At 39.7% G+C, this 26,372-nt stretch overlaps 6 protein-coding genes across 18 annotated transcripts in view; all 6 read left to right on the top strand.

The window, feature by feature from the left end:
* LOC125275557 (protocadherin alpha-C2-like) overlaps positions 1 to 26,372 on the top strand; it is a 198,744-nt gene that overhangs the window by 43,724 nt on the left and 128,648 nt on the right. For 6 of the 13 annotated variants that reach the window (XM_048202636.1, XM_048202631.1, XM_048202621.1 and 3 more), the window contains exon 1: positions 6,184 to 8,673. The exons of 3 other annotated variants lie outside the window; for them this stretch is intronic. In XM_048202636.1, coding sequence (XP_048058593.1) covers positions 6,319 to 8,673 — 2,355 coding nt within the window. In that variant the 5' untranslated portion in view covers positions 6,184 to 6,318. Of the gene's footprint in view, positions 1 to 6,183; positions 8,674 to 12,862; positions 15,372 to 26,372 lie in introns of those variants that run through there. 4 more of the 13 variants (XM_048202628.1, XM_048202608.1, XM_048202647.1 and 1 more) reach the window with 3 other exon arrangements.
* On the top strand, positions 7 to 2,922 carry LOC125275578 (protocadherin beta-15-like). The gene has a single exon (XM_048202686.1). It carries the CDS (start codon positions 472 to 474, stop codon positions 2,905 to 2,907), a length of 2,436 nt encoding a protein of 811 aa, XP_048058643.1. The 5' UTR covers positions 7 to 471; the 3' UTR covers positions 2,908 to 2,922.
* LOC125275592 (protocadherin alpha-3-like) lies at positions 3,285 to 5,823 on the top strand. Its single transcript, XM_048202701.1, has one exon. It carries the CDS (start codon positions 3,421 to 3,423, stop codon positions 5,806 to 5,808), a length of 2,388 nt encoding a protein of 795 aa, XP_048058658.1. The 5' UTR covers positions 3,285 to 3,420; the 3' UTR covers positions 5,809 to 5,823.
* LOC125275598 (protocadherin alpha-3-like) lies at positions 9,276 to 11,862 on the top strand. The gene has a single exon (XM_048202707.1). It carries the CDS (start codon positions 9,466 to 9,468, stop codon positions 11,839 to 11,841), a length of 2,376 nt encoding a protein of 791 aa, XP_048058664.1. The 5' UTR covers positions 9,276 to 9,465; the 3' UTR covers positions 11,842 to 11,862.
* Positions 16,701 to 19,873, top strand: LOC125275601 (protocadherin alpha-5-like). Its single transcript, XM_048202711.1, has one exon. It carries the CDS (start codon positions 17,065 to 17,067, stop codon positions 19,435 to 19,437), a length of 2,373 nt encoding a protein of 790 aa, XP_048058668.1. The 5' UTR covers positions 16,701 to 17,064; the 3' UTR covers positions 19,438 to 19,873.
* LOC125275602 (protocadherin alpha-5-like) lies at positions 22,735 to 25,907 on the top strand. The gene has a single exon (XM_048202712.1). The coding sequence runs from the start codon at positions 23,099 to 23,101 to the stop codon at positions 25,469 to 25,471; it is 2,373 nt and encodes a 790-aa protein (XP_048058669.1). The 5' UTR covers positions 22,735 to 23,098; the 3' UTR covers positions 25,472 to 25,907.

Below are 26,372 nucleotides of genomic sequence, written 5' to 3'. Positions count from 1 at the left end.
ATGTCTTTTTCAGAATCTCTCTCTCTCTTTCTCTTTTACTCACACTGGTTTTCATAAAACAATATGTTCAGTCTAATGAGAGAATATTGAATATTTAAGCGTATAGCTTAACTCATAGTTTGGATTGTTTAGAAGTCATTTGATAAAATTACATGCATTTGACAACATTAAAATGTTTTGGACGTTGCAATGCAACTAACACTTCAGATCGCGAGATGTCAGTGTAAACCTAGAGAAAGGCTCATGACGTCAAACAGTTGCTCATGGTTTTTGTGTGTTTGTTCCGCCCTCTCGGTTGATTCGTAAGCTTTCTCGATTTCACCACTGATGCCGTTTTATTTGTCTGTATTGGGTATCGCGTTTTGCATTGACCGACTCGTTTTCAGCCTGAGCAACGATGGGACTACACAACACATATTCTTAGACTGATCGTGAAACTGCGTTTGAAGGAGAATCTGTAATCTCAGAAAAATGGAACAAAGACAACGCTTTCATCAGCTGGAGCTGAATGCGAAGCTCGCTTTCATCGCTGTATCTCTGTTGTTTGGAAGAGCAGTTTGGGCTCAAATACGGTACTCGATCTCAGAGGAGCAGAAGGACGGAGCTGCGGTGGGAAACATCGCGAAGGATTTAGGCATTGATTACAGAACACTGAAGGAGCGAGGATTTCGCATCGTCTCGACCTCAGGCGAGTCAATGTTCAGTGTAAATCAGAATGACGGCGTCTTGTATGTGAACGGTAAGATAGACAGAGAGGAGGTTTGCGAGAGGAGCACTCCGTGTTTAATCAATCTGAAAATCGCTCTAGAAAACCCACTAGAAATCCATTATGTCGCTGTAGAGGTATTGGATGTAAATGATCACAGTCCAGGGTTTCCCGAGAATGAAAAGCGGCTGGAAATTGGGGAATCTGTTATGCCAGGAGCGCGATATCCGCTACAGGCTGCGCGCGACCCAGATAGTGGAACCAATTCAGTTCAAACCTATAAACTCAGCCACAACGACCATTTCCGTCTTGAAATTAAAGACCGTGAAGAAGATGGTAAAATTCCAATTCTGATTTTACACAAGCCGCTTGACAGAGAAATGACTAAAAACATAAAATTATTATTAACTGCTTTAGATGGAGGGAAACCTCCTAAGTCTGGCTCAATAGAAATATTGATTAATGTACTGGATATCAACGATAATGCGCCTGTTTTTACAAAAGAAACTTACACAGTTACATTAAATGAAAACGCACCTGTTGGCACAACAATTTTACAGGTCAATGCCACTGATTTGGACGAGGGTAAAAACGGAGAGTTAATTTATGCACTGGGAAATAATGTCAACAATAATTTACGCAGACTTTTTGAAGTTAACTCAATCACTGGAGAAATTATTTTGACCGATTATTTGGATTTTGAGGTCAAGGATAAATATGAGATTGATATTCAAGCATCTGACAAAGGAATCGTTCCTCTTGCGACAGATAAAAGTGTAGTGATAAAAATCGTCGATGTAAATGATAATGCACCGGAAATAGAGGTGACATCATTATCAAGCGCCATTCCAGAGGATTCTAGACCAGGTACTACAGTAGCTTTGATAAGTGTTACTGATTTAGACTCTGGGGTCAATGGAAAAATCTCATGCTCACTGTCAAATGATATACCTTTTAAACTAATGCCGTTACCACAAGATAATATTTATTCTTTAGTTACATCTGCTTTACTTGACAGAGAAACTAAATTTCAGTATGACATCACACTAGTCGCAAAGGATGCAGGACAGCCATCATTGTCTTCTGTTAAAACTATAACTGTTCTGATATCAGATGTAAATGACAACAGTCCAGAATTCTCGTTCTCTCCATATGCGTTTTATATGATGGAAAATAATGTCCCAGGCAAATTATTATTTTCTTTGTCTGCTTCTGACAAAGACTCAAATGAAAATGCGATAATCAGCTATCATATATGGAGAGAAAATACAGAGGAAAACAAACATACATCTTTCATCAATATAAACTCTGAAAATGGGGAGATTTATGCGCTTAAGAGCTTTGACTTTGAAACTGTTAAAACGTTCCAGTTCCATGTACTCGCTACAGACTCTGGAAGTCCATCTCTGAGCAGTAACGTGACAGTGAACGTGTTTATTCTGGATCAGAACGACAACGTTCCAGTGATCTTATATCCAGTCAGCGCTAACGGTTCTGCTGAGGGTGTGGAAGAGATTCCCCGTAATGTGAACGCAGGTCATTTGGTGACTAAAGTCAGAGCCTATGACGCAGATATAGGATACAACGGCTGGTTATTGTTTTCACTGCAGGAAGTTAGTGAGCACAGTCTCTTTGGTTTGGACCGCTATACAGGACAGATAAGGACCCTTCGCTCATTCACAGAAACAGACGAGGCCCAGCATAAACTGCTCATACTGGTCAAAGACAATGGGAACGTTTCACTCTCAGCAACAGCGACTGTGATTGTCAAAGTTGTGGAGCCCAAAGAGGCTTTTGCAGCTTCTGATGTGAAAAACGCAGTAAAAGACGAGGAGGAAAACGACGTGACGTTTTATTTGATCATCACTTTGGGCTCGGTTTCAGTGCTTTTTGTCATCAGCATCATCGTGTTGATTGTAATGCAGTGCTCCAAATCTACAGACTATTCGTCCAAGTATTTACAGGACACAAATTACGACGGGACTCTGTGTCACAGCATCCAGTACAGATCTGGAGACAAACGGTACATGTTAGTTGGACCCAGAATGAGTATCGGTTCTACAATTGCACCAGGCAGTAATAGGAATACTCTAGTGATACCAGATCGCAGGAGGAGAGATTCTGGAGAGGTAAGAAATGGACTTGCGTTATGCTGTATTGTATTCATAGTCAGCATTGTACTTTTATTTTTTTCTAATTAATACTGATCTGTGGGTATAATAACATAACTATTCCAGCTCTGTATTTTTTATAGCTACATTTGTATGTGAGTTCTATAATATTGGAATTTTTGATGTGCCCTAATGATTATGTAAATGAAATCCGCGAGAGCGAATGGGTCGCTGCCCTTGGTGCTGAATTCGCGTGGCCGCTTGCTATCCTGCATACTGTATACCTCTTTTCTGTTTCTATAGCTTCAAGAACTTTAACATGAATTACTCGCAGAGTTTAATGAATAGCAATGCAATGAAAGAGCGCGAGGTGTCAGTGTAAACCTAGAGTAAAACTCAAAACGCAAGAGTACCTCCCTGTTTTCTTTTTCGTCACACAGATTTGTACACGATCTCTTTTTCACCAGCGGTGCATCTTTCTCTTTGCTTTTGTCTTCATGATATCTTTCGAGATCTAGAGCATTTCGGTCATCTGTCATGTCGCTACTGGACTAATATTTGGAGAGCCGGTGTGCAATTGTTGTGGAACGAATACAGTGCAAAATGGGACAAAGGAGACATGATCAATGGCTTGAGCGGCATTTGAAAATCCTCTTCGTTGTTGTATCGCTTGTTTTTGGCAGAACGGTTTGGGCACAAATACGCTACTCGATTTCTGAAGAGCAGAAGGACGGAGCTGCTGTTGGAAATGTCGCGAAGGATTTGGGTATTGATCACAGAACCTTAAAAGAGCGAGGATTTCGCATCGTCTCAACCTCAGGCGAGTCCATGTTCAGTGTGAATCAGAATGACGGTGTCTTGTATGTGAACGGTAAATTAGATAGAGAGGAGGTGTGCGAAAGATCCACCCCGTGTTTAATCAATCTGAAAATCGCTTTAGAAAATCCTCTCGAGATTCATTACGTGACTGTTGATGTAATTGACGTGAATGACCACGCTCCGAGATTCCCAGACCAGGAAAAGCATTTAGAAATAAGTGAAACGGTGCTTCCCGGTGCGCGATTCCAACTCCAGGCAGCGCGCGATCCAGACAGCGGCAGTAATTCAGTTCAGACTTATAGACTGAGCCACACCGATTACTTTCGTATTGAAATTAAAGATCGTGACGAAGATGGTAAAGTTCCCATTCTGATTTTACAAAAGCCCCTTGACCGAGAGATTACAAAAGGTATGAAATTGCAGTTAACTGCTTTAGATGGAGGCAGACCACCAAAGTCTGGAACGATGGACATAAGGATAGATGTGTTAGATATAAACGATAATGCACCAGTTTTCACTAAAGAAGCTTACACTGTAATACTAAATGAAAACACACCCGTTGATACAACCATTTTTAGGGTGAATGCAACTGATTTGGATGAAGGTCAGAATGGCGAAATAGTTTATTCATTAGGTCGTGACGTCACTGACAAATTGCGTAAACTTTTTAATGTTAATCCAATCACAGGGGAAATTGTTGTGACTGGTCTTTTGGATTTTGAGGTTAAAGATAAATATGAGATTGATATTCAAGCATCAGACAAAGGAACTGTTCCTCTAACAACAGATAAAAGTATAATTATAAAAATTGCTGATGTGAATGACAATGCACCTCAGATAGAAGTAACATCATTCTCGAGTGCCGTTCCTGAAGACTCTAAACCTGGCACAACGGTGGCTTTAATAAGTGTCTCTGATTTAGATTCTGACATAAATGGGAGAGTCACCTGTTCATTACCTGAGGACATACCTTTCAAACTAATGCCGTCCTCTCAAGAAAACACATACTCATTAGTGACAACATCATCTCTTGACAGAGAGACAATTTCTCGTTATGATATCACATTAGAAGCTAAAGACGCTGGTCAACCACCATTGTCTTCTGTTAAATCTATAACTGTCCAGGTATCAGATGTAAATGACAACAGTCCAGAATTCTCCTTTTCTCCTTATGCATTTTATGTGATTGAGAATAATGTTCCAGGCAAATCTTTATTTTCTGTGTCTGCCTCTGATAAAGATATAGGTGAAAACAGTGTGGTCAGCTATCAAATATGGAGAGATGGTGTAGAAAACAAATACACGTCTTTCATTAACATTAACTCTGAAAATGGAGAGATTTATGCACTAAAGAGTTTTGATTTTGAAACTCTTAAAACGTTCCAGTTTCATGTACTCGCTACAGACTCTGGAAGTCCATCTCTGAGCAGTAACGTGACTGTGAACGTGTTTATTCTGGATCAGAACGACAACGTTCCAGTGATCTTATATCCAGTCAGCACTAACGGTTCTGCTGAGGGTATGGAAGAGATTCCCCGTAATGTGAACGCAGGTCATTTGGTGACTAAAGTCAGAGCCTATGACGCAGATATAGGATACAACGGCTGGTTATTGTTTTCACTGCAGGAAGTTAGTGAGCACAGTCTCTTTGGTTTGGACCGCTATACAGGACAGATAAGGACCCTTCGCTCATTCACAGAAACAGACGAGGCCCAGCATAAACTGCTCATACTGGTCAAAGACAATGGGAACGTTTCACTCTCAGCAACAGCGACTGTGATTGTCAAAGTTGTGGAGCCCAAAGAGGCTTTTGCAGCTTCTGATGTGAAAAACGCAGTAAAAAACGAGGAGGAAAATGACGTGACGTTTTATTTGATCATCACTTTGGGCTCGGTTTCAGTGCTTTTTGTCATCAGCATCATCGTGTTGATTGTAATGCAGTGCTCCAAATCTACAGACTATTCGTCCAAGTATTTGCAGGACACAAATTACGACGGGACTCTGTGTCACAGCATCCAGTACAGATCTGGAGACAAACGGTACATGTTAGTTGGACCCAGAATGAGTATCGGTTCTACAATTGCACCAGGCAGTAATAGGAATACTCTAGTGATACCAGATCGCAGGAGGAGAGATTCTGGAGAGGTAAGCGAATTTAAAGAAATATGGTGACTGCTTTGGTTATTTGTTACTTTTTTGTTGTTATTTTGCACATTCAATTTTAAAGGTAGTCAGAAATGCGCTAAAGTTTATGTAGGTTGAAATGTCTTTTGGGGCATTGGGTGGTGTGAATATCTAAAAGCGTAAGTTGTCACCTTGCATTTGTTTTGTTCGTTTTTATTAATTTTGTGCAAATGTTATAAATTGTCTTGAGTTGATAAGCATTTCATGGTTGCATTTTTTTTCTGGGAACGTTAGAGTTTATATTTACTTCTCCTTTTGTGCCATGTGGTGTCAGTGTTACATTAGGATATGAAGAGGAGATTTGACCCTGCCTGCTTTATGTGGTGCGCATGGCTGTTCTGTTCAGTTAAACTGTGATAGCAGCTGACGAGTGTAGCGCGAGAAGCGGAGATATAGGACATATTCTAAAATTGTATCGATGTTTTTTACTGGGAATACACATTTCTAACTGAACACAACCGTGACTGGCTTTAAGCAGTTTTAAAGGAATCCTTAACGATGGATGAACAAAGGCGCAGATGGGAGTACTGGTGGATTTCTCTGTGTTTCTCTTTTCTTCTCGGCGTTGGACAGCAGGTTTCAGCTCAGATAAGATACACTATTCCAGAGGAAATGAAAGAAGGGTCCGTTGTGGGAAATATTGCTAAGGATCTTGGACTTGACGTGAGTACTTTGGCGGACAGACGGTTCCGTATAGTCTCTGGTTCTAAAGATGCGTTTTTCCAGTTAAATCAGAACAATGGCGAATTGTATATTCATAAAAGCGTAGACAGGGAGGCGCTTTGTGACGGAAATGGTGCGTGTCTAGTAAATCTAAAAACTGCGGTCGAAAATCCTTTAGAAATTCACTATGTTGCAATAGAAATAACAGACATAAACGACAACCGTCCTAGTTTTTCTGAACAGAATCAACATTTCGAGATTGCAGAACACACCCCTACGGGAACGAGCTTCCAGCTGCACGCAGCACGAGACCAGGATGCCGCACCATATTCTGTTCGTTTGTATAAATTAAGTCAGGATGAAAATTTCGAGATTGACATCAGAAACAGCGACGAGGAAAAAATCCCCTTTTTAGTGTTGAGAAAACCACTTGATCGCGAACGTAAGGCAGAACATGTGCTGGTTTTGAAAGCCCTCGATGGTGGAAACCCTCCAAAATCAGGTACCCTTAACATCACCGTCACCGTATTGGATAATAATGATAATCGCCCAGTGTTCAGTCAAGACCCATATTCTGTCAGTTTACAGGAAAATTCCCCAATTGGAACAACTGTAATTAAAATAAAGGCAACTGACAGCGACGAGGGCTCAAACAGTGAAATTGAGTATTCACTTGGTAAAACTTTAAAGCGCAAAGTTTATGACGTATTTCAATTGGATCGCGTTACAGGCGAAATAAAAGTTAAAGGCAATGTAGACTTTGAAGACACAGACGTTTACAAACTGGATGTTCAGGCTTCTGATAAAGGTCAACCTCCTTTGTCTGCCCAAGTGCAAGTTATTATAAAGATACAAGATATAAACGATAATAAGCCTGAAATTGAGCTGACATCATTATCTAATGTTGTTGCTGAGGACTCTAAACCTGGCACAGTAATTGCTTTGATAAGTGTCTCAGATAAAGACTCCGGTATCAATGGTAAAGTTGTGTGTAGTCTCTCAGAGAATGTTCCTTTTGAGTTGAAGCCCTCTTTCCAAGATAATATGTACTCGCTTGTGACAAAGGGGCGTTTGGATCGTGAACTTGAGCCCTATTATGACATCACAATTACAGCAACAGATCTAGGTCAACCCCCTTTGACATCCATTAAAACATTAAGCATCCAAGTAGCAGATGTGAATGACAACCAACCTGAATTTTCTAGTAATTTCCTTGAACTTTACATATTTGAAAATAATGCTCCTGGAGCCTCCATATTCTCAGTGAGAGCATCTGATAAAGATGTGAATGAAAATGCTTTGATTTCGTATCAGATAAGTAGAGGTGGAGGAACACAGAACGACATAACATCATTCTTGAATATAAATTCTGAAACAGGGGTTATTCATTCGCTTAAAAGTTTTGATTTCGAAACAATTAAAACGTTTCAGTTTCATGTACTCGCTACAGACTCTGGAAGTCCGTCTCTGAGCAGTAACGTGACTGTGAACGTGTTTATTCTGGATCAGAACGACAACGTTCCAGTGATCTTATATCCAGTCAGCGCTAACGGTTCTGCTGAGGGTGTGGAAGAGATTCCCCGTAATGTGAACGCAGGTCATTTGGTGACTAAAGTCAGAGCCTATGACGCAGATATAGGATACAACGGCTGGTTATTGTTTTCACTGCAGGAAGTTAGTGAGCACAGTCTCTTTGGTTTGGACCGCTATACAGGACAGATAAGGACCCTTCGCTCATTCACAGAAACAGACGAGGCCCAGCATAAACTGCTCATACTGGTCAAAGACAATGGGAACGTTTCACTCTCAGCAACAGCGACTGTGATTGTCAAAGTTGTGGAGCCCAAAGAGGCTTTTGCAGCTTCTGATGTGAAAAACGCAGTAAAAGACGAGGAGGAAAACGACGTGACGTTTTATTTGATCATCACTTTGGGCTCGGTTTCAGTGCTTTTTGTCATCAGTATCATCGTGTTGATTGTAATGCAGTGCTCCAAATCTACAGACTATTCGTCCAAGTATTTGCAGGACACAAATTACGACGGGACTCTGTGTCACAGCATCCAGTACAGATCTGGAGACAAACGGTACATGTTAGTTGGACCCAGAATGAGTATCGGTTCTACAATTGCACCAGGCAGTAATAGGAATACTCTAGTGATACCAGATCGCAGGAGGAGAGACTCTGGAGAGGTAAGAGAATGACTACATCTGTGTATTAGTTGTAGGAAACAGTTTTAAGGCACATGTCAGTTGCTGTCCATGGTACTGAAGCTGCTCAGGCTGTTGTTTCAAATGGAACATTCTTAGTGTCTTTCTCTTTTTCAGATTCAAATTTATTTAACTATTAAACATAATTATTGAGTTAAAAAGAATGTTTTGCATTGCCAAATCATAGCAATATTAAATACGCAAATATATAACCGATGATAATAGACCCGAGCAGTAAATGAAATACTTTAGTGATACCAGATCGCAGGAGGAGATATTCTGGAGAGGTAAGCGAATTTTAAGACCATATTAGTTTTTTTTTTCTCTGTATGATATGGGGAAATATATTGACACTGGTGTAATGTAGGATTCTGTGTTTTTCCTTTTAATTATTTGGTTTGCATCGTTTACTGTATTGCTGCTGTATCTATATGTATATATCTATAGAAACGCTGCCTGATTCTCACATTTATTGTATTTTTGCTGTAGCCAATGTGCAAAAAATGCGATGCATTACAGCTGTGAGATCGCGAGGTGTCAGTGTAATCCTAGAATATGGCTAATGACGTCAAATACTGTTATTCCTCCCCTTCGCATTTAATGCTAGTGTGTCCTGCTCGTCAGAGGCTCTAGTTTATTCCTGGTTTTGCTTTTTAGCGATTCGAGTTTTTTCGGCAGTAAGTGTAAACTTTAAGAAGTAAAAGCAATGTTTAATATAGTCGATCGAGTGTAGCAGAGGAATTGTCGTAGAACCTTGTCTCTATTATCTTCAGAATGGAACAAAGAAGATACGCGCAATGGCTGAAGGAGCACGCAGAATTCACTCTAATGGCTGCATTGCTTGTGTTTGGTGCGGTGGCACGAGCACAAATTCAGTACTCCATCTCAGAGGAACAGAAGGACGGCGCTGCTGTGGGAAATATCGCGAAGGATTTGGGCATAGATCACAGAACCTTAAAAGAGCGAGGATTTCGCATCGTCTCGACCTCAGGCGAGTCCATGTTTAGTGTGAATCAGAATGACGGCGTCTTGTATGTGAACGGTAAAATAGACAGAGAGGAGATCTGCGAGAGAAGCACACCCTGTTTAATTAATCTGAAAATTGCTTTAGAAAACCCACTTGAAATCCACTATGTAACTGTTGAGATTTTGGATATAAACGACCACGCTCCGAGTTTCCCGGAGAGCGAAATGCATTTAGAGATTGGGGAATCTGCCCTACCGGGTATGCGATTTCAGCTTAAAGCTGCGCGTGATTCTGACAGTGGCAGTAATTCTCTGCATCATTACAAACTCAGTCACAACGATAATTTCCGCCTTGAAGTCAAAGATCGCGGAGAAGACGGTAAAATTCCTGTCTTGATTTTACAAAAGCCTTTAGACAGAGAGCTTACTCGAAACATTAACTTGCAATTAATTGCTGTAGATGGAGGAAAGCCTGCCAAGTCTGGGACAATGGGGATAACGATTAATGTTTTAGATATAAATGATAACTTTCCTGTGTTTACAAAAGATGTTTATTCAGTCATGCTGAGTGAAAATGCGCCTATAGGGACAACCGTGATACAGGTCAACGCCACAGATTTGGACGAGGGCCCGAATGGTGAGATAGTTTATTCGTTTGATAAAAGTGTTAATATTAAAGTACGAAAGCTGTTTGATATTAACACCATCACTGGTGAGATAACTGTAAAGGGACTATTAGATTATGAGGACAAAGACAGCTATGAGATTGATATACAGGCATCTGACAAGGGTCTAATTCCCATGATTACTGATAAGAGCGTGACCATAAAGATAGTTGATGTAAATGATAATGCTCCTGAAATAGAGGTGACCTCATTTTCAAAGGCCATTCCAGAGGATTCTAGACCTGGTACTACAGTAGCTTTGATTAGTGTATCTGATTTAGACTCTGGGCTCAATGGCAAAGTCTCTTGTTCTTTAGAAGATGACATGCCTTTTAAACTAATACCTTCTTCACAGCATAGTATATACTCATTAGTTTCCACATCACCTTTAGACAGGGAAACTAAATTTCAGTATGACATCACACTCGTCGCAAAGGATGCGGGACAGCCATCATTGTCTTCTGTTAAAACTATAACTGTTCTGATATCAGATGTAAATGACAACAGTCCAGAATTCTCGTTCTCTCCATATGCGTTTTATGTGATGGAAAATAATGTCCCAGGCAAATTATTATTTTCTGTGACTGCTTCTGACAAAGACTCAAATGAAAATGCGATAATCAGCTATCATATATGGAGAGAAAATACAGAGGAAAACAAATATACATCTTTCATTAATATTAACTCTGAAACCGGGGAGATTTATGCGCTTAAGAGCTTTGACTTTGAATCTACCAAAACGTTCCAGTTCCACATACTCGCTACAGACTCTGGAAGTCCGTCTCTGAGCAGTAACGTGACAGTGAACGTGTTTATTCTGGATCAGAACGACAACGTTCCAGTGATCTTATATCCAGTCAGCGCTAACGGTTCTGCTGAGGGTGTGGAAGAGATTCCCCGTAATGTGAACGCAGGTCATTTGGTGACTAAAGTCAGAGCCTATGACGCAGATATAGGATACAACGGCTGGTTATTGTTTTCACTGCAGGAAGTTAGTGAGCACAGTCTCTTTGGTTTGGACCGCTATACAGGACAGATAAGGACCCTTCGCTCATTCACAGAAACAGACGAGGCCCAGCATAAACTGCTCATACTGGTCAAAGACAATGGGAACGTTTCACTCTCAGCAACAGCGACTGTGATTGTCAAAGTTGTGGAGCCCAAAGAGGCTTTTGCAGCTTCTGATGTGAAAAACGCAGTAAAAGACGAGGAGGAAAACGACGTGACGTTTTATTTGATCATCACTTTGGGCTCGGTTTCAGTGCTTTTTGTCATCAGCATCATCGTGTTGATTGTAATGCAGTGCTCCAAATCTACAGACTATTCGTCCAAGTATTTACAGGACGCAAATTACGACGGGACTCTGTGTCACAGCATCCAGTACAGATCTGGAGACAAACGGTACATGTTAGTTGGACCCAGAATGAGTATCGGTTCTACAATTGCACCAGGCAGTAATAGGAATACTCTAGTGATACCAGATCGCAGGAGGAGAGATTCTGGAGAGGTAAGAGAATGACTACATCTGTGTATTAGTTGTAGGAAACAGTTTTAAGACATATGTCGGTTGCTGGCCATGGTACTGAAGCTGCTCAGGCTGTTGTTCCAAATGGAACATTCTTAGTGTCTTTCTCGTTTTCAGATTCAGATTTATTTATTATTTAGATTTTATTGTTATGTTAAAAAGAATGTTTTACATTGTCAAAGCATACTGTAGCAACATTAAATATACAAACATATAACCGCTGAAGAAAGATAAAAAATAAATAAATAAATAAATAAAACTGTACTAATAAAATGTAAGTAGGAATAGATCAGCTTGTTATTTTATGTTTTCCTTTTTATGCATGTTATATCTTAGCTCTTCTCTAGTCATGGCCCTATTCCACTCATTGTGCTTTTGTTGTGGCGGGACTTAAATATCTTGCATTTAGTGAACTGTTGGTTTGTGAACAGACCCCAGACTGCACTTCTAGTGTGACGGTTTCTGTAATTTAATTATTATTTTTAGCCAGATTCTGGTTGAATTGTAAATTGATATTCTTCTTAACAATAAAAAGCTCTTCATGCCTCATCCCTCAGGTTGTTCACAGCCTTGTTGAAGTTTCCTGTGTTGCTGATGTTTATGCCAAGATACAGTTCTCAGTGTGTTCTAAAGACATGTTGTTTCCTTTAAAGGTTATGATATTGGTCTTGGCATCTGACAACTACTATGTCTTTTTCAGAATCTCTCTCTCTCTTTCTCTTTTACTCATTCACTTGTTTTCATAAAACAATATGTTCAGTCTAATGAGAGAATATTGAATATTTAAGCGTATAGCTTAACTCATAGTTTGGATTGTTTAGAAGTCATTTGATAAAATTACATGCATTTGACAACATTAAAATGTTTTGGACGTTGCAATGCAACTAACACTTCAGATCGCGAGATGTCAGTGTAAACCTAGAGAAAGGCTCATGACGTCAAACAGTTGCTCATGGTTTTTGTGTGTTTGTTCCGCCCTCTCGGTTTATTCGTAAGCTTTCTCGATTTCACCACTGATGCCGTTTTATTTGTCTGTTTTGGGTATCGCGTTTTGCATTGACCGACTCGTTTTCAGCCTGAGCAACGATGGGACTACACAACACATATTCTTAGACTGATCGTGAAACTGCGTTTGAAGGAGAATCTGTAATCTCAGAAAAATGGAACAAAGACAACGCTTTCATCAGCTGGAGCTGAATGCGAAGCTCGCTTTCATCGCTGTATCTCTGTTGTTTGGAAGAGCAGTTTGGGCTCAAATACGGTACTCGATCTCAGAGGAGCAGAAGGACGGAGCTGCGGTGGGAAACATCGCGAAGGATTTAGGCATTGATTACAGAACACTGAAGGAGCGAGGATTTCGCATCGTCTCGACCTCAGGCGAGTCAATGTTCAGTGTAAATCAGAATGACGGCGTCTTGTATGTGAACGGTAAGATAGACAGAGAGGAGGTTTGCGAGAGGAGCACTCCGTGTTTAATCAATCTGAAAATCGCTCTAGAAAACCCACTAGAAATCCATTATGTCGCTGTAGAGGTATTGGATGTAAATGATCACAGTCCACGGTTTCCCGAGAATGAAAAGCGGCTGGAAATTTGGGAATCTGCTATGCCAGGCGCGCGATATCCGCTACAGGCTGCGCGCGACCCTGATAGTGGAACCAATTCGGTTCAAACCTATAAACTCAGCCACAACGACCATTTCCGTCTTGAAATTAAAGACCGTGAAGAAGATGGTAAAATTCCAATTCTGATTTTACACAAGCCGCTTGACAGAGAAATGACGAAAAACATAAAATTATTATTAACTGCTTTAGATGGAGGGAAACCTCCTATGTCTGGCTCAATAGAAATACTGATTAATGTACTGGATATTAACGATAATGCGCCTGTTTTTACAAAAGAAACTTACACAGTTACATTAAATGAAAACGCACCTGTTGGCACAACAATTTTACAGGTCAATGCCACTGATTTGGACGAGGGTAAAAACGGAGAGTTAATTTATGCACTGGGAAATAATGTCAACAATAATTTACGCAGACTTTTTGAAGTTAATTCAGTCACCGGAGAAATTATTTTGACCGATCGTTTGGATTTTGAGGTCAAAGATAAATATGAGATTGATATTCAGGCATCGGACAAAGGAATCGTTCCTCTTGCGACGGATAAAAGTGTAGTGATAAAAATCGTCGATGTAAATGATAATGCACCGGAAATAGAGGTGACATCATTATCAAGCGCCATTCCAGAGGATTCTAGACCTGGTACTACAGTAGCTTTGATAAGTGTTACTGATTTAGACTCGGGGGTCAATGGAAAAATCTCATGCTCACTGTCAGATGATATACCTTTTAAACTAATGCCGTTACCACAAGATAATATTTATTCTTTAGTTACATCTGCTTTACTTGACAGAGAAACTAAATTTCAGTATGATATCACGCTAGTCGCAAAGGATGCAGGACAGCCATCACTGTCTTCTGTTAAAACTATAACTGTTCTGATATCAGATGTAAATGACAACAGTCCAGAATTCTCGTTCTCTCCATATGCGTTTTATGTGATGGAAAATAATGTCCCAGGCAAATTATTATTTTCTGTGTCTGCTTCTGACAAAGACTCAAATGAAAATGCGATAATCAGCTATCATATATGGAGAGAAAATACAGAGGAAAACAAATATACATCTTTCATTAATATTAACTCTGAAAATGGGGAGATTTATGCGCTTAAGAGTTTTGACTTTGAAACTGTTAAAACGTTCCAGTTCCATGTACTCGCTACAGACTCTGGAAGTCCGTCTCTGAGCAGTAACGTGACTGTGAACGTGTTTATTCTGGATCAGAACGACAACGTTCCAGTGATCTTATATCCAGTCAGCGCTAACGGTTCTGCTGAGGGTGTGGAAGAGATTCCCCGTAATGTGAACGCAGGTCATTTGGTGACTAAAGTCAGAGCCTATGACGCAGATATAGGATACAACGGCTGGTTATTGTTTTCACTGCAGGAAGTTAGTGAGCACAGTCTCTTTGGTTTGGACCGCTATACAGGACAGATAAGGACCCTTCGCTCATTCACAGAAACAGACGAGGCCCAGCATAAACTGCTCATACTGGTCAAAGACAATGGGAACGTTTCGCTCTCAGCAACAGCGACTGTGATTGTCAAAGTTGTGGAGCCCAAAGAGGCTTTTGCAGCTTCTGATGTGAAAAACGCAGTAAAAGACGAGGAGGAAAACGACGTGACGTTTTATTTGATCATCACTTTGGGCTCGGTTTCAGTGCTTTTTGTCATCAGCATCATCGTGTTGATTGTAATGCAGTGCTCCAAATCTACAGACTATTCGTCCAAGTATTTACAGGACACAAATTACGACGGGACTCTGTGTCACAGCATCCAGTACAGATCTGGAGACAAACGGTACATGTTAGTTGGACCCAGAATGAGTATCGGTTCTACAATTGCACCAGGCAGTAATAGAAATACTCTAGTGATACCAGATCGCAGGAGGAGAGATTCTGGAGAGGTAAGAGAATGACTACATCTGTGAATTAGTTGTAGGAAACAGTTTTAAGACATATGTCGATTGCTGTCCATGGAGCTACTCAGGCTGTTGTTTCAAATGGAACAGTGTCTTCCTCTTCCTCAGATTCTAATAAATAAATAAATAAATCATACTGTACTAATAAAACATAAGTAAGAATAGAGCTTGTTATGCTATGTTTTCATTTTATGCATGTTTTACAATATTCTAGCTCTTCGTCAGTCATGGTCCTATTCCACTCATTGTGCTTTTGTTGTGGCAGGACTTGCATATCTTGCAGACTGGTTTGAGCTTCTCCGAGTAAATTAAATTTGTCCTTCTTTCTGTATCCAATTTTGGTGGGTTGTGAAGAAAAGAATAATGTTTTCCTAATATATGTGTAATTAAGGCATTTTGTTAAAAAAAGTGCAATTCTTTTTCTCTTAGTTTTGTTTGAAGTGCAGTCTTTTGTTTGTCAGGTCTGATTGTGTTGGCCCACCTCTGTGGAGGTGTTTAGGGTCGGTCGTTATTCTGCCAATTTACTATTCTGATAACATTTCAGTTCACTTTTAAGCTATTGCTTCTTTCCAGTGTTTTAGATATTTATGTTTTTGTTTTGATTTTTATTTTTGATTTGGTCTAGCTTGTGCTCTGTGGTTCAGCTGGACATGTTTTTAAACGTAAAGTCAATTCTGAAACAAACTGGCTGAGATGATTTCTCTCTGTGTTCAGCAATTGGTAGCTTTGTGATAGAGTATATGTGTACTATTTAGGTGGGCATGGAATTTCAATTATATTTTATTTAAATTTTTCTTGGATATTGTTCTAATTCTGCTCTGCATGCATTATTTAGAGATTTACATTGTAGTTTTGCATTATTCTTCTTGCAGAGTCTCTAATAGGTTTTTGTCCTTTTTAGTGAACTGTTGGTTTGTGAACAGACCCCAGACTGCACTTCTAGTGTGACGGTTTCTGTAATTTATTTATTATTTTTAGCCAGATTCTGGTTGAATTGTAAATTGATATTCTTCTTAACAATAAAAAGCTCTTCATGCCTCATCCCTCAGGTTGTTCACAGCCTTGTTGAAGTTTCCTGTGTTGCTGATGTTTATGCCAAGATACAGTTCTCAGTGTGCTCTAAAGACATGTTGTTTCCTTTAAAGGTTATGATATTGGTCTTGGCATCTGGCAACTATACTGTCTTTTTCAGAATCTCTCTCTCTCTCTCTCTCTCTCTCTCTCTCTCTCTCTCTTTCTCTTTTACTCACACTGGTTTTCATAAAACAATATGTTCAGTCTAATGAGAGAATATTGAATATTTAAGCGTATAGCTTAACTCATAGTTTGGATTGTTTAGAAGTCAGTTGATAAAATTACATGCATTTGACAACATTAAAATGTTTTGGACGTTGCAATGCAACTAACGCTTCAGATCGCGAGATGTCAGTGTAAACCTAGAGAAAGGCTCATGACGTCAAACAGTTGCTCATGGTTTTTGTGTGTTTGTTCCGCCCTCTCGGTTTATTCGTGTGTTTTCTTGTTTTCACCACTGATGCCGTTTGATTTGTCTGTATTGGGTATCGCGTTTTGCATTGACCGACTCGTTTTCAGCCTGAGCAACGATGGGACTACACAACAAATATTCTTAGTCTGATCGTGAAACTGCGTTTGAAGGAGAATCCGTAATCTCAGAAAAATGGAACAAAGACAACGCTTTCATCAGCTGGAGCTGAATGCGAAGCTTGCTTTCATCGCTGTATCTCTGTTGTTTGGAAGAGCAGTTTGGGCTCAAATACGGTACTCGATCTCAGAGGAGCAGAAGGACGGAGCTGCGGTGGGAAACATCGCGAAGGATTTAGGCATTGATTACAGAACACTGAAGGAGCGAGGATTTCGCATCGTCTCGACCTCAGGCGAGTCAATGTTCAGTGTAAATCAGAATGACGGCGTCTTGTATGTGAACGGTAAGATAGACAGAGAGGAGGTTTGCGAGAGGAGCACTCCGTGTTTAATCAATCTGAAAATCGCTCTAGAAAACCCACTAGAAATTCATTACGTCGCTGTAGAGATATTGGATGTAAATGATCACAGTCCACGGTTTCCCGAGAATGAAAAGCGGCTGGAAATTGGGGAATCTGTTATGCCAGGCGCGCGATATCCGCTACAGGCTGCGCGCGACCCTGATAGTGGAACCAATTCAGTTCAAACCTATAAACTCAGCCACAACGACCATTTCCGTCTTGAAATTAAAGATCGAGAAGATGGTAAAATTCCAATTCTGATTTTACACAAACCACTGGACAGAGAAGTGACGAAAAATATAAAATTATTATTAACTGCTTTAGATGGAGGGAAACCTCCTAAATCTGGCTCAATAGAAATACTGATTGATGTACTGGATATCAACGATAATGCGCCTGTTTTTACAAAAGAAACTTACACAGTTACATTAAATGAAAACGCACCTGTTGGCACAACAATTTTACAGATTAATGCCACTGATTCTGACGAGGGTCAAAACGGACAGGTAGTTTATGCTTTAGGAAATAATGTTAATGACAATTTACGTGAACTTTTTGAAGTTAATTCAGTCACTGGAGAAATTATTGTGACTGGCCTTTTAGATTTTGAGGTAAAAGATATATATGAAATTGACATTCAGGCATCTGACAAAGGGACTGTTCCTCTTGCGACGGATAAAAGTGTAGTGATAAAAATCGTCGATGTAAATGACAATGCACCGGAAATGGAGGTGACATCATTATCAAGCGCCATTCCAGAGGATTCTAGACCAGGTACTACAGTAGCTTTGATAAGTGTTACTGATTTAGACTCTGGGGTCAATGGAAAAATCTCATGCTCACTGTCAAATGATATACCTTTTAAACTAATGCCGTTACCACAAGATAATATTTATTCTTTAGTTACATCTGCTTTACTTGACAGAGAAACTAAATTTCAGTATGACATCACACTAGTCGCAAAGGATGCAGGACAGCCATCATTGTCTTCTGTTAAAACTATAACTGTTCTGATATCAGATGTAAATGACAACAGTCCAGAATTCTCGTTCTCTCCATATGCGTTTTATATGATGGAAAATAATGTCCCAGGCAAATTATTATTTTCTGTGTCTGCTTCTGACAAAGACTCAAATGAAAATGCGATAATCAGCTATCATATATGGAGAGAAAATACAGAGGAAAACAAACATACATCTTTCATCAATATAAACTCTGAAAATGGGGAGATTTATGCGCTTAAGAGCTTTGACTTTGAAACTGTTAAAACGTTCCAGTTCCATGTACTCGCTACAGACTCTGGAAGTCCGTCTCTGAGCAGTAACGTGACAGTGAACGTGTTTATTCTGGATCAGAACGACAACGTTCCAGTGATCTTATATCCAGTCAGCGCTAACGGTTCTGCTGAGGGTGTGGAAGAGATTCCCCGTAATGTGAACGCAGGTCATTTGGTGACTAAAGTCAGAGCCTATGACGCAGATATAGGATACAACGGCTGGTTATTGTTTTCACTGCAGGAAGTTAGTGAGCACAGTCTCTTTGGTTTGGACCGCTATACAGGACAGATAAGGACCCTTCGCTCATTCACAGAAACAGACGAGGCCCAGCATAAACTGCTCATACTGGTCAAAGACAATGGGAACGTTTCGCTCTCAGCAACAGCGACTGTGATTGTCAAAGTTGTGGAGCCCAAAGAGGCTTTTGCGGCTTCTGATGTGAAAAACGCAGTAAAAGATGAGGAGGAAAACGACGTGACGTTTTATTTGATCATCACTTTGGGCTCGGTTTCAGTGCTTTTTGTCATCAGCATCATCGTGTTGATTGTAATGCAGTGCTCCAAATCTACAGACTATTCGTCCAAGTATTTGCAGGACACAAATTACGACGGGACTCTGTGTCACAGCATCCAGTACAGATCTGGAGACAAACGGTACATGTTAGTTGGACCCAGAATGAGTATCGGTTCTACAATTGCACCAGGCAGTAATAGGAATACTCTAGTGATACCAGATCGCAGGAGGAGAGATTCTGGAGAGGTAAGAGAATGACTCCTACATCTGTGAATTAGTTGTAGGAAACAGTTTTAAGACACATGTCAGTTGCTGTCCACGGTACTGAAGTTGCTCCGGATGTTGTTTCAAATGGAACAGTGTCTTCCTCTTCCTCAGATTCTAATAAATAAATAAATAATACTGTATTAATAAAACATAAGTAAGAATAGAGCTTGTTATGCTATGTTTTCATTTTATGCATGTTTTACAATATTCTAGCTCTTCGTCAGTCATGGTCCTATTCCACTCATTGTGCTTTTGTTGTGGCAGGACTTGCATATCTTGCAGACTGGTTTGAGCTTCTCCGAGTAAATTAAATTTGTCCTTCTTTCTGTATCCAATTTTGGTGGGTTGTGAAGAAAAGAATAATGTTTTCCTAATATATGTGTAATTAAGGCATGTTGTTAAAAAAAGTGCAATTCTTTTCCACTTAGTTTTGTTTGGAGTGCAGTCTTTTGTTTGTCAGGTCTGATTGTGTTGGTCCACCTCTGTGGAGGTGTTTAGGGTTGGTCGTTATTCTGCCAATTTACTATTCTGATAACATTTCAGTTCACTTTTAAGCTATTTCTTCTTTCCAGTGTTTTACATATTTATGTTTTTGTTTTGATTTTTATTTTTGATTTGGTCTAGCTGGGTTTTGTGCTCTGTGGTTCAGCTGGACATGTTTTTAAATGTAAAGTCAATTCTGAAACAAACTGGCTGAGAGGACTTCTCTCTGTGTTCAGCAATTGATAGCTTTGTGATAGAGTATATGTGTACTATTTAGGTGGGCATGGAATTTCAATGATATTTTATTTAAATTTTTCTTGGATATTGTTCTAATTCTGCGCTGCATGCATTATTTAGATATTTACATTGTAGTTTTGCATAATTCTTCTTGCTGAGTCTCTAATAGGTTTTTGTCCTTTTTAGTGAACTGTCGGTTTGTGAACAGACCCCAGACCGCATATCCAGTGTGACGGTTTCTGTAATTTATTTATTATTTTTAGCGAGATTCTGGTTGAATTGTAAATTGATATTCTTCTTAACAATAAAAAGCTCTTCATGCCTCATCCCTCAGATTGTTCACAGCCTTGTTGAAGTTTCCTGTGTTGCTGATGTTTATGCCAAGATACAGTTCTCAGTGTGCTCTAAAGACATGTTGTTTCCTTTAAAGGTTATGATATTGGTCTTAGCATCTGGCAACTACTATGTCTTTTTCAGAATCTCTCTCTCTCTTTCTCTTTTACTCACACTGGTTTTCATAAAACAATATGTTCAGTCTAATGAGAGAATATTGAATATTTAAGCGTATAGCTTAACTCATAGTTTGGATTGTTTAGAAGTCATTTGATAAAATTACATGCATTTGACAACATTAAAATGTTTTGGACGTTGCAATGCAACTAACACTTCAGATCGCGAGATGTCAGTGTAAACCTAGAGAAAGGCTCATGACGTCAAACAGTTGCTCATGGTTTTTGTGTGTTTGTTCCGCCCTCTCGGTTGATTCGTAAGCTTTCTCGATTTCACCACTGATGCCGTTTTATTTGTCTGTATTGGGTATCGCGTTTTGCATTGACCGACTCGTTTTCAGCCTGAGCAACGATGGGACTACACAACACATATTCTTAGACTGATCGTGAAACTGCGTTTGAAGGAGAATCTGTAATCTCAGAAAAATGGAACAAAGACAACGCTTTCATCAGCTGGAGCTGAATGCGAAGCTCGCTTTCATCGCTGTATCTCTGTTGTTTGGAAGAGCAGTTTGGGCTCAAATACGGTACTCGATCTCAGAGGAGCAGAAGGACGGAGCTGCGGTGGGAAACATCGCGAAGGATTTAGGCATTGATTACAGAACACTGAAGGAGCGAGGATTTCGCATCGTCTCGACCTCAGGCGAGTCAATGTTCAGTGTAAATCAGAATGACGGCGTCTTGTATGTGAACGGTAAGATAGACAGAGAGGAGGTTTGCGAGAGGAGCACTCCGTGTTTAATCAATCTGAAAATCGCTCTAGAAAACCCACTAGAAATCCATTATGTCGCTGTAGAGGTATTGGATGTAAATGATCACAGTCCAGGGTTTCCCGAGAATGAAAAGCGGCTGGAAATTGGGGAATCTGTTATGCCAGGAGCGCGATATCCGCTACAGGCTGCGCGCGACCCAGATAGTGGAACCAATTCAGTTCAAACCTATAAACTCAGCCACAACGACCATTTCCGTCTTGAAATTAAAGACCGTGAAGAAGATGGTAAAATTCCAATTCTGATTTTACACAAGCCGCTTGACAGAGAAATGACTAAAAACATAAAATTATTATTAACTGCTTTAGATGGAGGGAAACCTCCTAAGTCTGGCTCAATAGAAATATTGATTAATGTACTGGATATCAACGATAATGCGCCTGTTTTTACAAAAGAAACTTACACAGTTACATTAAATGAAAACGCACCTGTTGGCACAACAATTTTACAGGTCAATGCCACTGATTTGGACGAGGGTAAAAACGGAGAGTTAATTTATGCACTGGGAAATAATGTCAACAATAATTTACGCAGACTTTTTGAAGTTAACTCAATCACTGGAGAAATTATTTTGACCGATTATTTGGATTTTGAGGTCAAGGATAAATATGAGATTGATATTCAAGCATCTGACAAAGGAATCGTTCCTCTTGCGACAGATAAATGAGATGATTTCTCTCTGTGTTCAGCAATTGGTAGCTTTGTGATAGAGTATATGTGTACTATTTAGGTGGGCATGGAATTTCAATTATATTTTATTTAAATTTTTCTTGGATATTGTTCTAATTCTGCTCTGCATGCATTATTTAGAGATTTACATTGTAGTTTTGCATTATTCTTCTTGCAGAGTCTCTAATAGGTTTTTGTCCTTTTTAGTGAACTGTTGGTTTGTGAACAGACCCCAGACTGCACTTCTAGTGTGACGGTTTCTGTAATTTATTTATTATTTTTAGCCAGATTCTGGTTGAATTGTAAATTGATATTCTTCTTAACAATAAAAAGCTCTTCATGCCTCATCCCTCAGGTTGTTCACAGCCTTGTTGAAGTTTCCTGTGTTGCTGATGTTTATGCCAAGATACAGTTCTCAGTGTGCTCTAAAGACATGTTGTTTCCTTTAAAGGTTATGATATTGGTCTTGGCATCTGGCAACTATACTGTCTTTTTCAGAATCTCTCTCTCTCTCTCTCTCTCTCTCTCTCTCTCTCTCTCTTTCTCTTTTACTCACACTGGTTTTCATAAAACAATATGTTCAGTCTAATGAGAGAATATTGAATATTTAAGCGTATAGCTTAACTCATAGTTTGGATTGTTTAGAAGTCAGTTGATAAAATTACATGCATTTGACAACATTAAAATGTTTTGGACGTTGCAATGCAACTAACGCTTCAGATCGCGAGATGTCAGTGTAAACCTAGAGAAAGGCTCATGACGTCAAACAGTTGCTCATGGTTTTTGTGTGTTTGTTCCGCCCTCTCGGTTTATTCGTGTGTTTTCTTGTTTTCACCACTGATGCCGTTTGATTTGTCTGTATTGGGTATCGCGTTTTGCATTGACCGACTCGTTTTCAGCCTGAGCAACGATGGGACTACACAACAAATATTCTTAGTCTGATCGTGAAACTGCGTTTGAAGGAGAATCCGTAATCTCAGAAAAATGGAACAAAGACAACGCTTTCATCAGCTGGAGCTGAATGCGAAGCTTGCTTTCATCGCTGTATCTCTGTTGTTTGGAAGAGCAGTTTGGGCTCAAATACGGTACTCGATCTCAGAGGAGCAGAAGGACGGAGCTGCGGTGGGAAACATCGCGAAGGATTTAGGCATTGATTACAGAACACTGAAGGAGCGAGGATTTCGCATCGTCTCGACCTCAGGCGAGTCAATGTTCAGTGTAAATCAGAATGACGGCGTCTTGTATGTGAACGGTAAGATAGACAGAGAGGAGGTTTGCGAGAGGAGCACTCCGTGTTTAATCAATCTGAAAATCGCTCTAGAAAACCCACTAGAAATTCATTACGTCGCTGTAGAGATATTGGATGTAAATGATCACAGTCCACGGTTTCCCGAGAATGAAAAGCGGCTGGAAATTGGGGAATCTGTTATGCCAGGCGCGCGATATCCGCTACAGGCTGCGCGCGACCCTGATAGTGGAACCAATTCAGTTCAAACCTATAAACTCAGCCACAACGACCATTTCCGTCTTGAAATTAAAGATCGAGAAGATGGTAAAATTCCAATTCTGATTTTACACAAACCACTGGACAGAGAAGTGACGAAAAATATAAAATTATTATTAACTGCTTTAGATGGAGGGAAACCTCCTAAATCTGGCTCAATAGAAATACTGATTGATGTACTGGATATCAACGATAATGCGCCTGTTTTTACAAAAGAAACTTACACAGTTACATTAAATGAAAACGCACCTGTTGGCACAACAATTTTACAGATTAATGCCACTGATTCTGACGAGGGTCAAAACGGACAGGTAGTTTATGCTTTAGGAAATAATGTTAATGACAATTTACGTGAACTTTTTGAAGTTAATTCAGTCACTGGAGAAATTATTGTGACTGGCCTTTTAGATTTTGAGGTAAAAGATATATATGAAATTGACATTCAGGCATCTGACAAAGGGACTGTTCCTCTTGCGACGGATAAAAGTGTAGTGATAAAAATCGTCGATGTAAATGACAATGCACCGGAAATGGAGGTGACATCATTATCAAGCGCCATTCCAGAGGATTCTAGACCAGGTACTACAGTAGCTTTGATAAGTGTTACTGATTTAGACTCTGGGGTCAATGGAAAAATCTCATGCTCACTGTCAAATGATATACCTTTTAAACTAATGCCGTTACCACAAGATAATATTTATTCTTTAGTTACATCTGCTTTACTTGACAGAGAAACTAAATTTCAGTATGACATCACACTAGTCGCAAAGGATGCAGGACAGCCATCATTGTCTTCTGTTAAAACTATAACTGTTCTGATATCAGATGTAAATGACAACAGTCCAGAATTCTCGTTCTCTCCATATGCGTTTTATATGATGGAAAATAATGTCCCAGGCAAATTATTATTTTCTGTGTCTGCTTCTGACAAAGACTCAAATGAAAATGCGATAATCAGCTATCATATATGGAGAGAAAATACAGAGGAAAACAAACATACATCTTTCATCAATATAAACTCTGAAAATGGGGAGATTTATGCGCTTAAGAGCTTTGACTTTGAAACTGTTAAAACGTTCCAGTTCCATGTACTCGCTACAGACTCTGGAAGTCCGTCTCTGAGCAGTAACGTGACAGTGAACGTGTTTATTCTGGATCAGAACGACAACGTTCCAGTGATCTTATATCCAGTCAGCGCTAACGGTTCTGCTGAGGGTGTGGAAGAGATTCCCCGTAATGTGAACGCAGGTCATTTGGTGACTAAAGTCAGAGCCTATGACGCAGATATAGGATACAACGGCTGGTTATTGTTTTCACTGCAGGAAGTTAGTGAGCACAGTCTCTTTGGTTTGGACCGCTATACAGGACAGATAAGGACCCTTCGCTCATTCACAGAAACAGACGAGGCCCAGCATAAACTGCTCATACTGGTCAAAGACAATGGGAACGTTTCGCTCTCAGCAACAGCGACTGTGATTGTCAAAGTTGTGGAGCCCAAAGAGGCTTTTGCGGCTTCTGATGTGAAAAACGCAGTAAAAGATGAGGAGGAAAACGACGTGACGTTTTATTTGATCATCACTTTGGGCTCGGTTTCAGTGCTTTTTGTCATCAGCATCATCGTGTTGATTGTAATGCAGTGCTCCAAATCTACAGACTATTCGTCCAAGTATTTGCAGGACACAAATTACGACGGGACTCTGTGTCACAGCATCCAGTACAGATCTGGAGACAAACGGTACATGTTAGTTGGACCCAGAATGAGTATCGGTTCTACAATTGCACCAGGCAGTAATAGGAATACTCTAGTGATACCAGATCGCAGGAGGAGAGATTCTGGAGAGGTAAGAGAATGACTCCTACATCTGTGAATTAGTTGTAGGAAACAGTTTTAAGACACATGTCAGTTGCTGTCCACGGTACTGAAGTTGCTCCGGATGTTGTTTCAAATGGAACAGTGTCTTCCTCTTCCTCAGATTCTAATAAATAAATAAATAATACTGTATTAATAAAACATAAGTAAGAATAGAGCTTGTTATGCTATGTTTTCATTTTATGCATGTTTTACAATATTCTAGCTCTTCGTCAGTCATGGTCCTATTCCACTCATTGTGCTTTTGTTGTGGCAGGACTTGCATATCTTGCAGACTGGTTTGAGCTTCTCCGAGTAAATTAAATTTGTCCTTCTTTCTGTATCCAATTTTGGTGGGTTGTGAAGAAAAGAATAATGTTTTCCTAATATATGTGTAATTAAGGCATGTTGTTAAAAAAAGTGCAATTCTTTTCCACTTAGTTTTGTTTGGAGTGCAGTCTTTTGTTTGTCAGGTCTGATTGTGTTGGTCCACCTCTGTGGAGGTGTTTAGGGTTGGTCGTTATTCTGCCAATTTACTATTCTGATAACATTTCAGTTCACTTTTAAGCTATTTCTTCTTTCCAGTGTTTTACATATTTATGTTTTTGTTTTGATTTTTATTTTTGATTTGGTCTAGCTGGGTTTTGTGCTCTGTGGTTCAGCTGGACATGTTTTTAAATGTAAAGTCAATTCTGAAACAAACTGGCTGAGAGGACTTCTCTCTGTGTTCAGCAATTGATAGCTTTGTGATAGAGTATATGTGTACTATTTAGGTGGGCATGGAATTTCAATGATATTTTATTTAAATTTTTCTTGGATATTGTTCTAATTCTGCGCTGCATGCATTATTTAGATATTTACATTGTAGTTTTGCATAATTCTTCTTGCTGAGTCTCTAATAGGTT

This window comes from Megalobrama amblycephala, linkage group LG9 (genome assembly GCF_018812025.1).
Source record: "Megalobrama amblycephala isolate DHTTF-2021 linkage group LG9, ASM1881202v1, whole genome shotgun sequence".
NCBI lineage: Eukaryota > Metazoa > Chordata > Actinopteri > Cypriniformes > Xenocyprididae > Megalobrama > Megalobrama amblycephala.
Note: the sequence above shows the minus strand (reverse complement) of the source record. Positions and strands in the feature narration are given on the sequence as shown.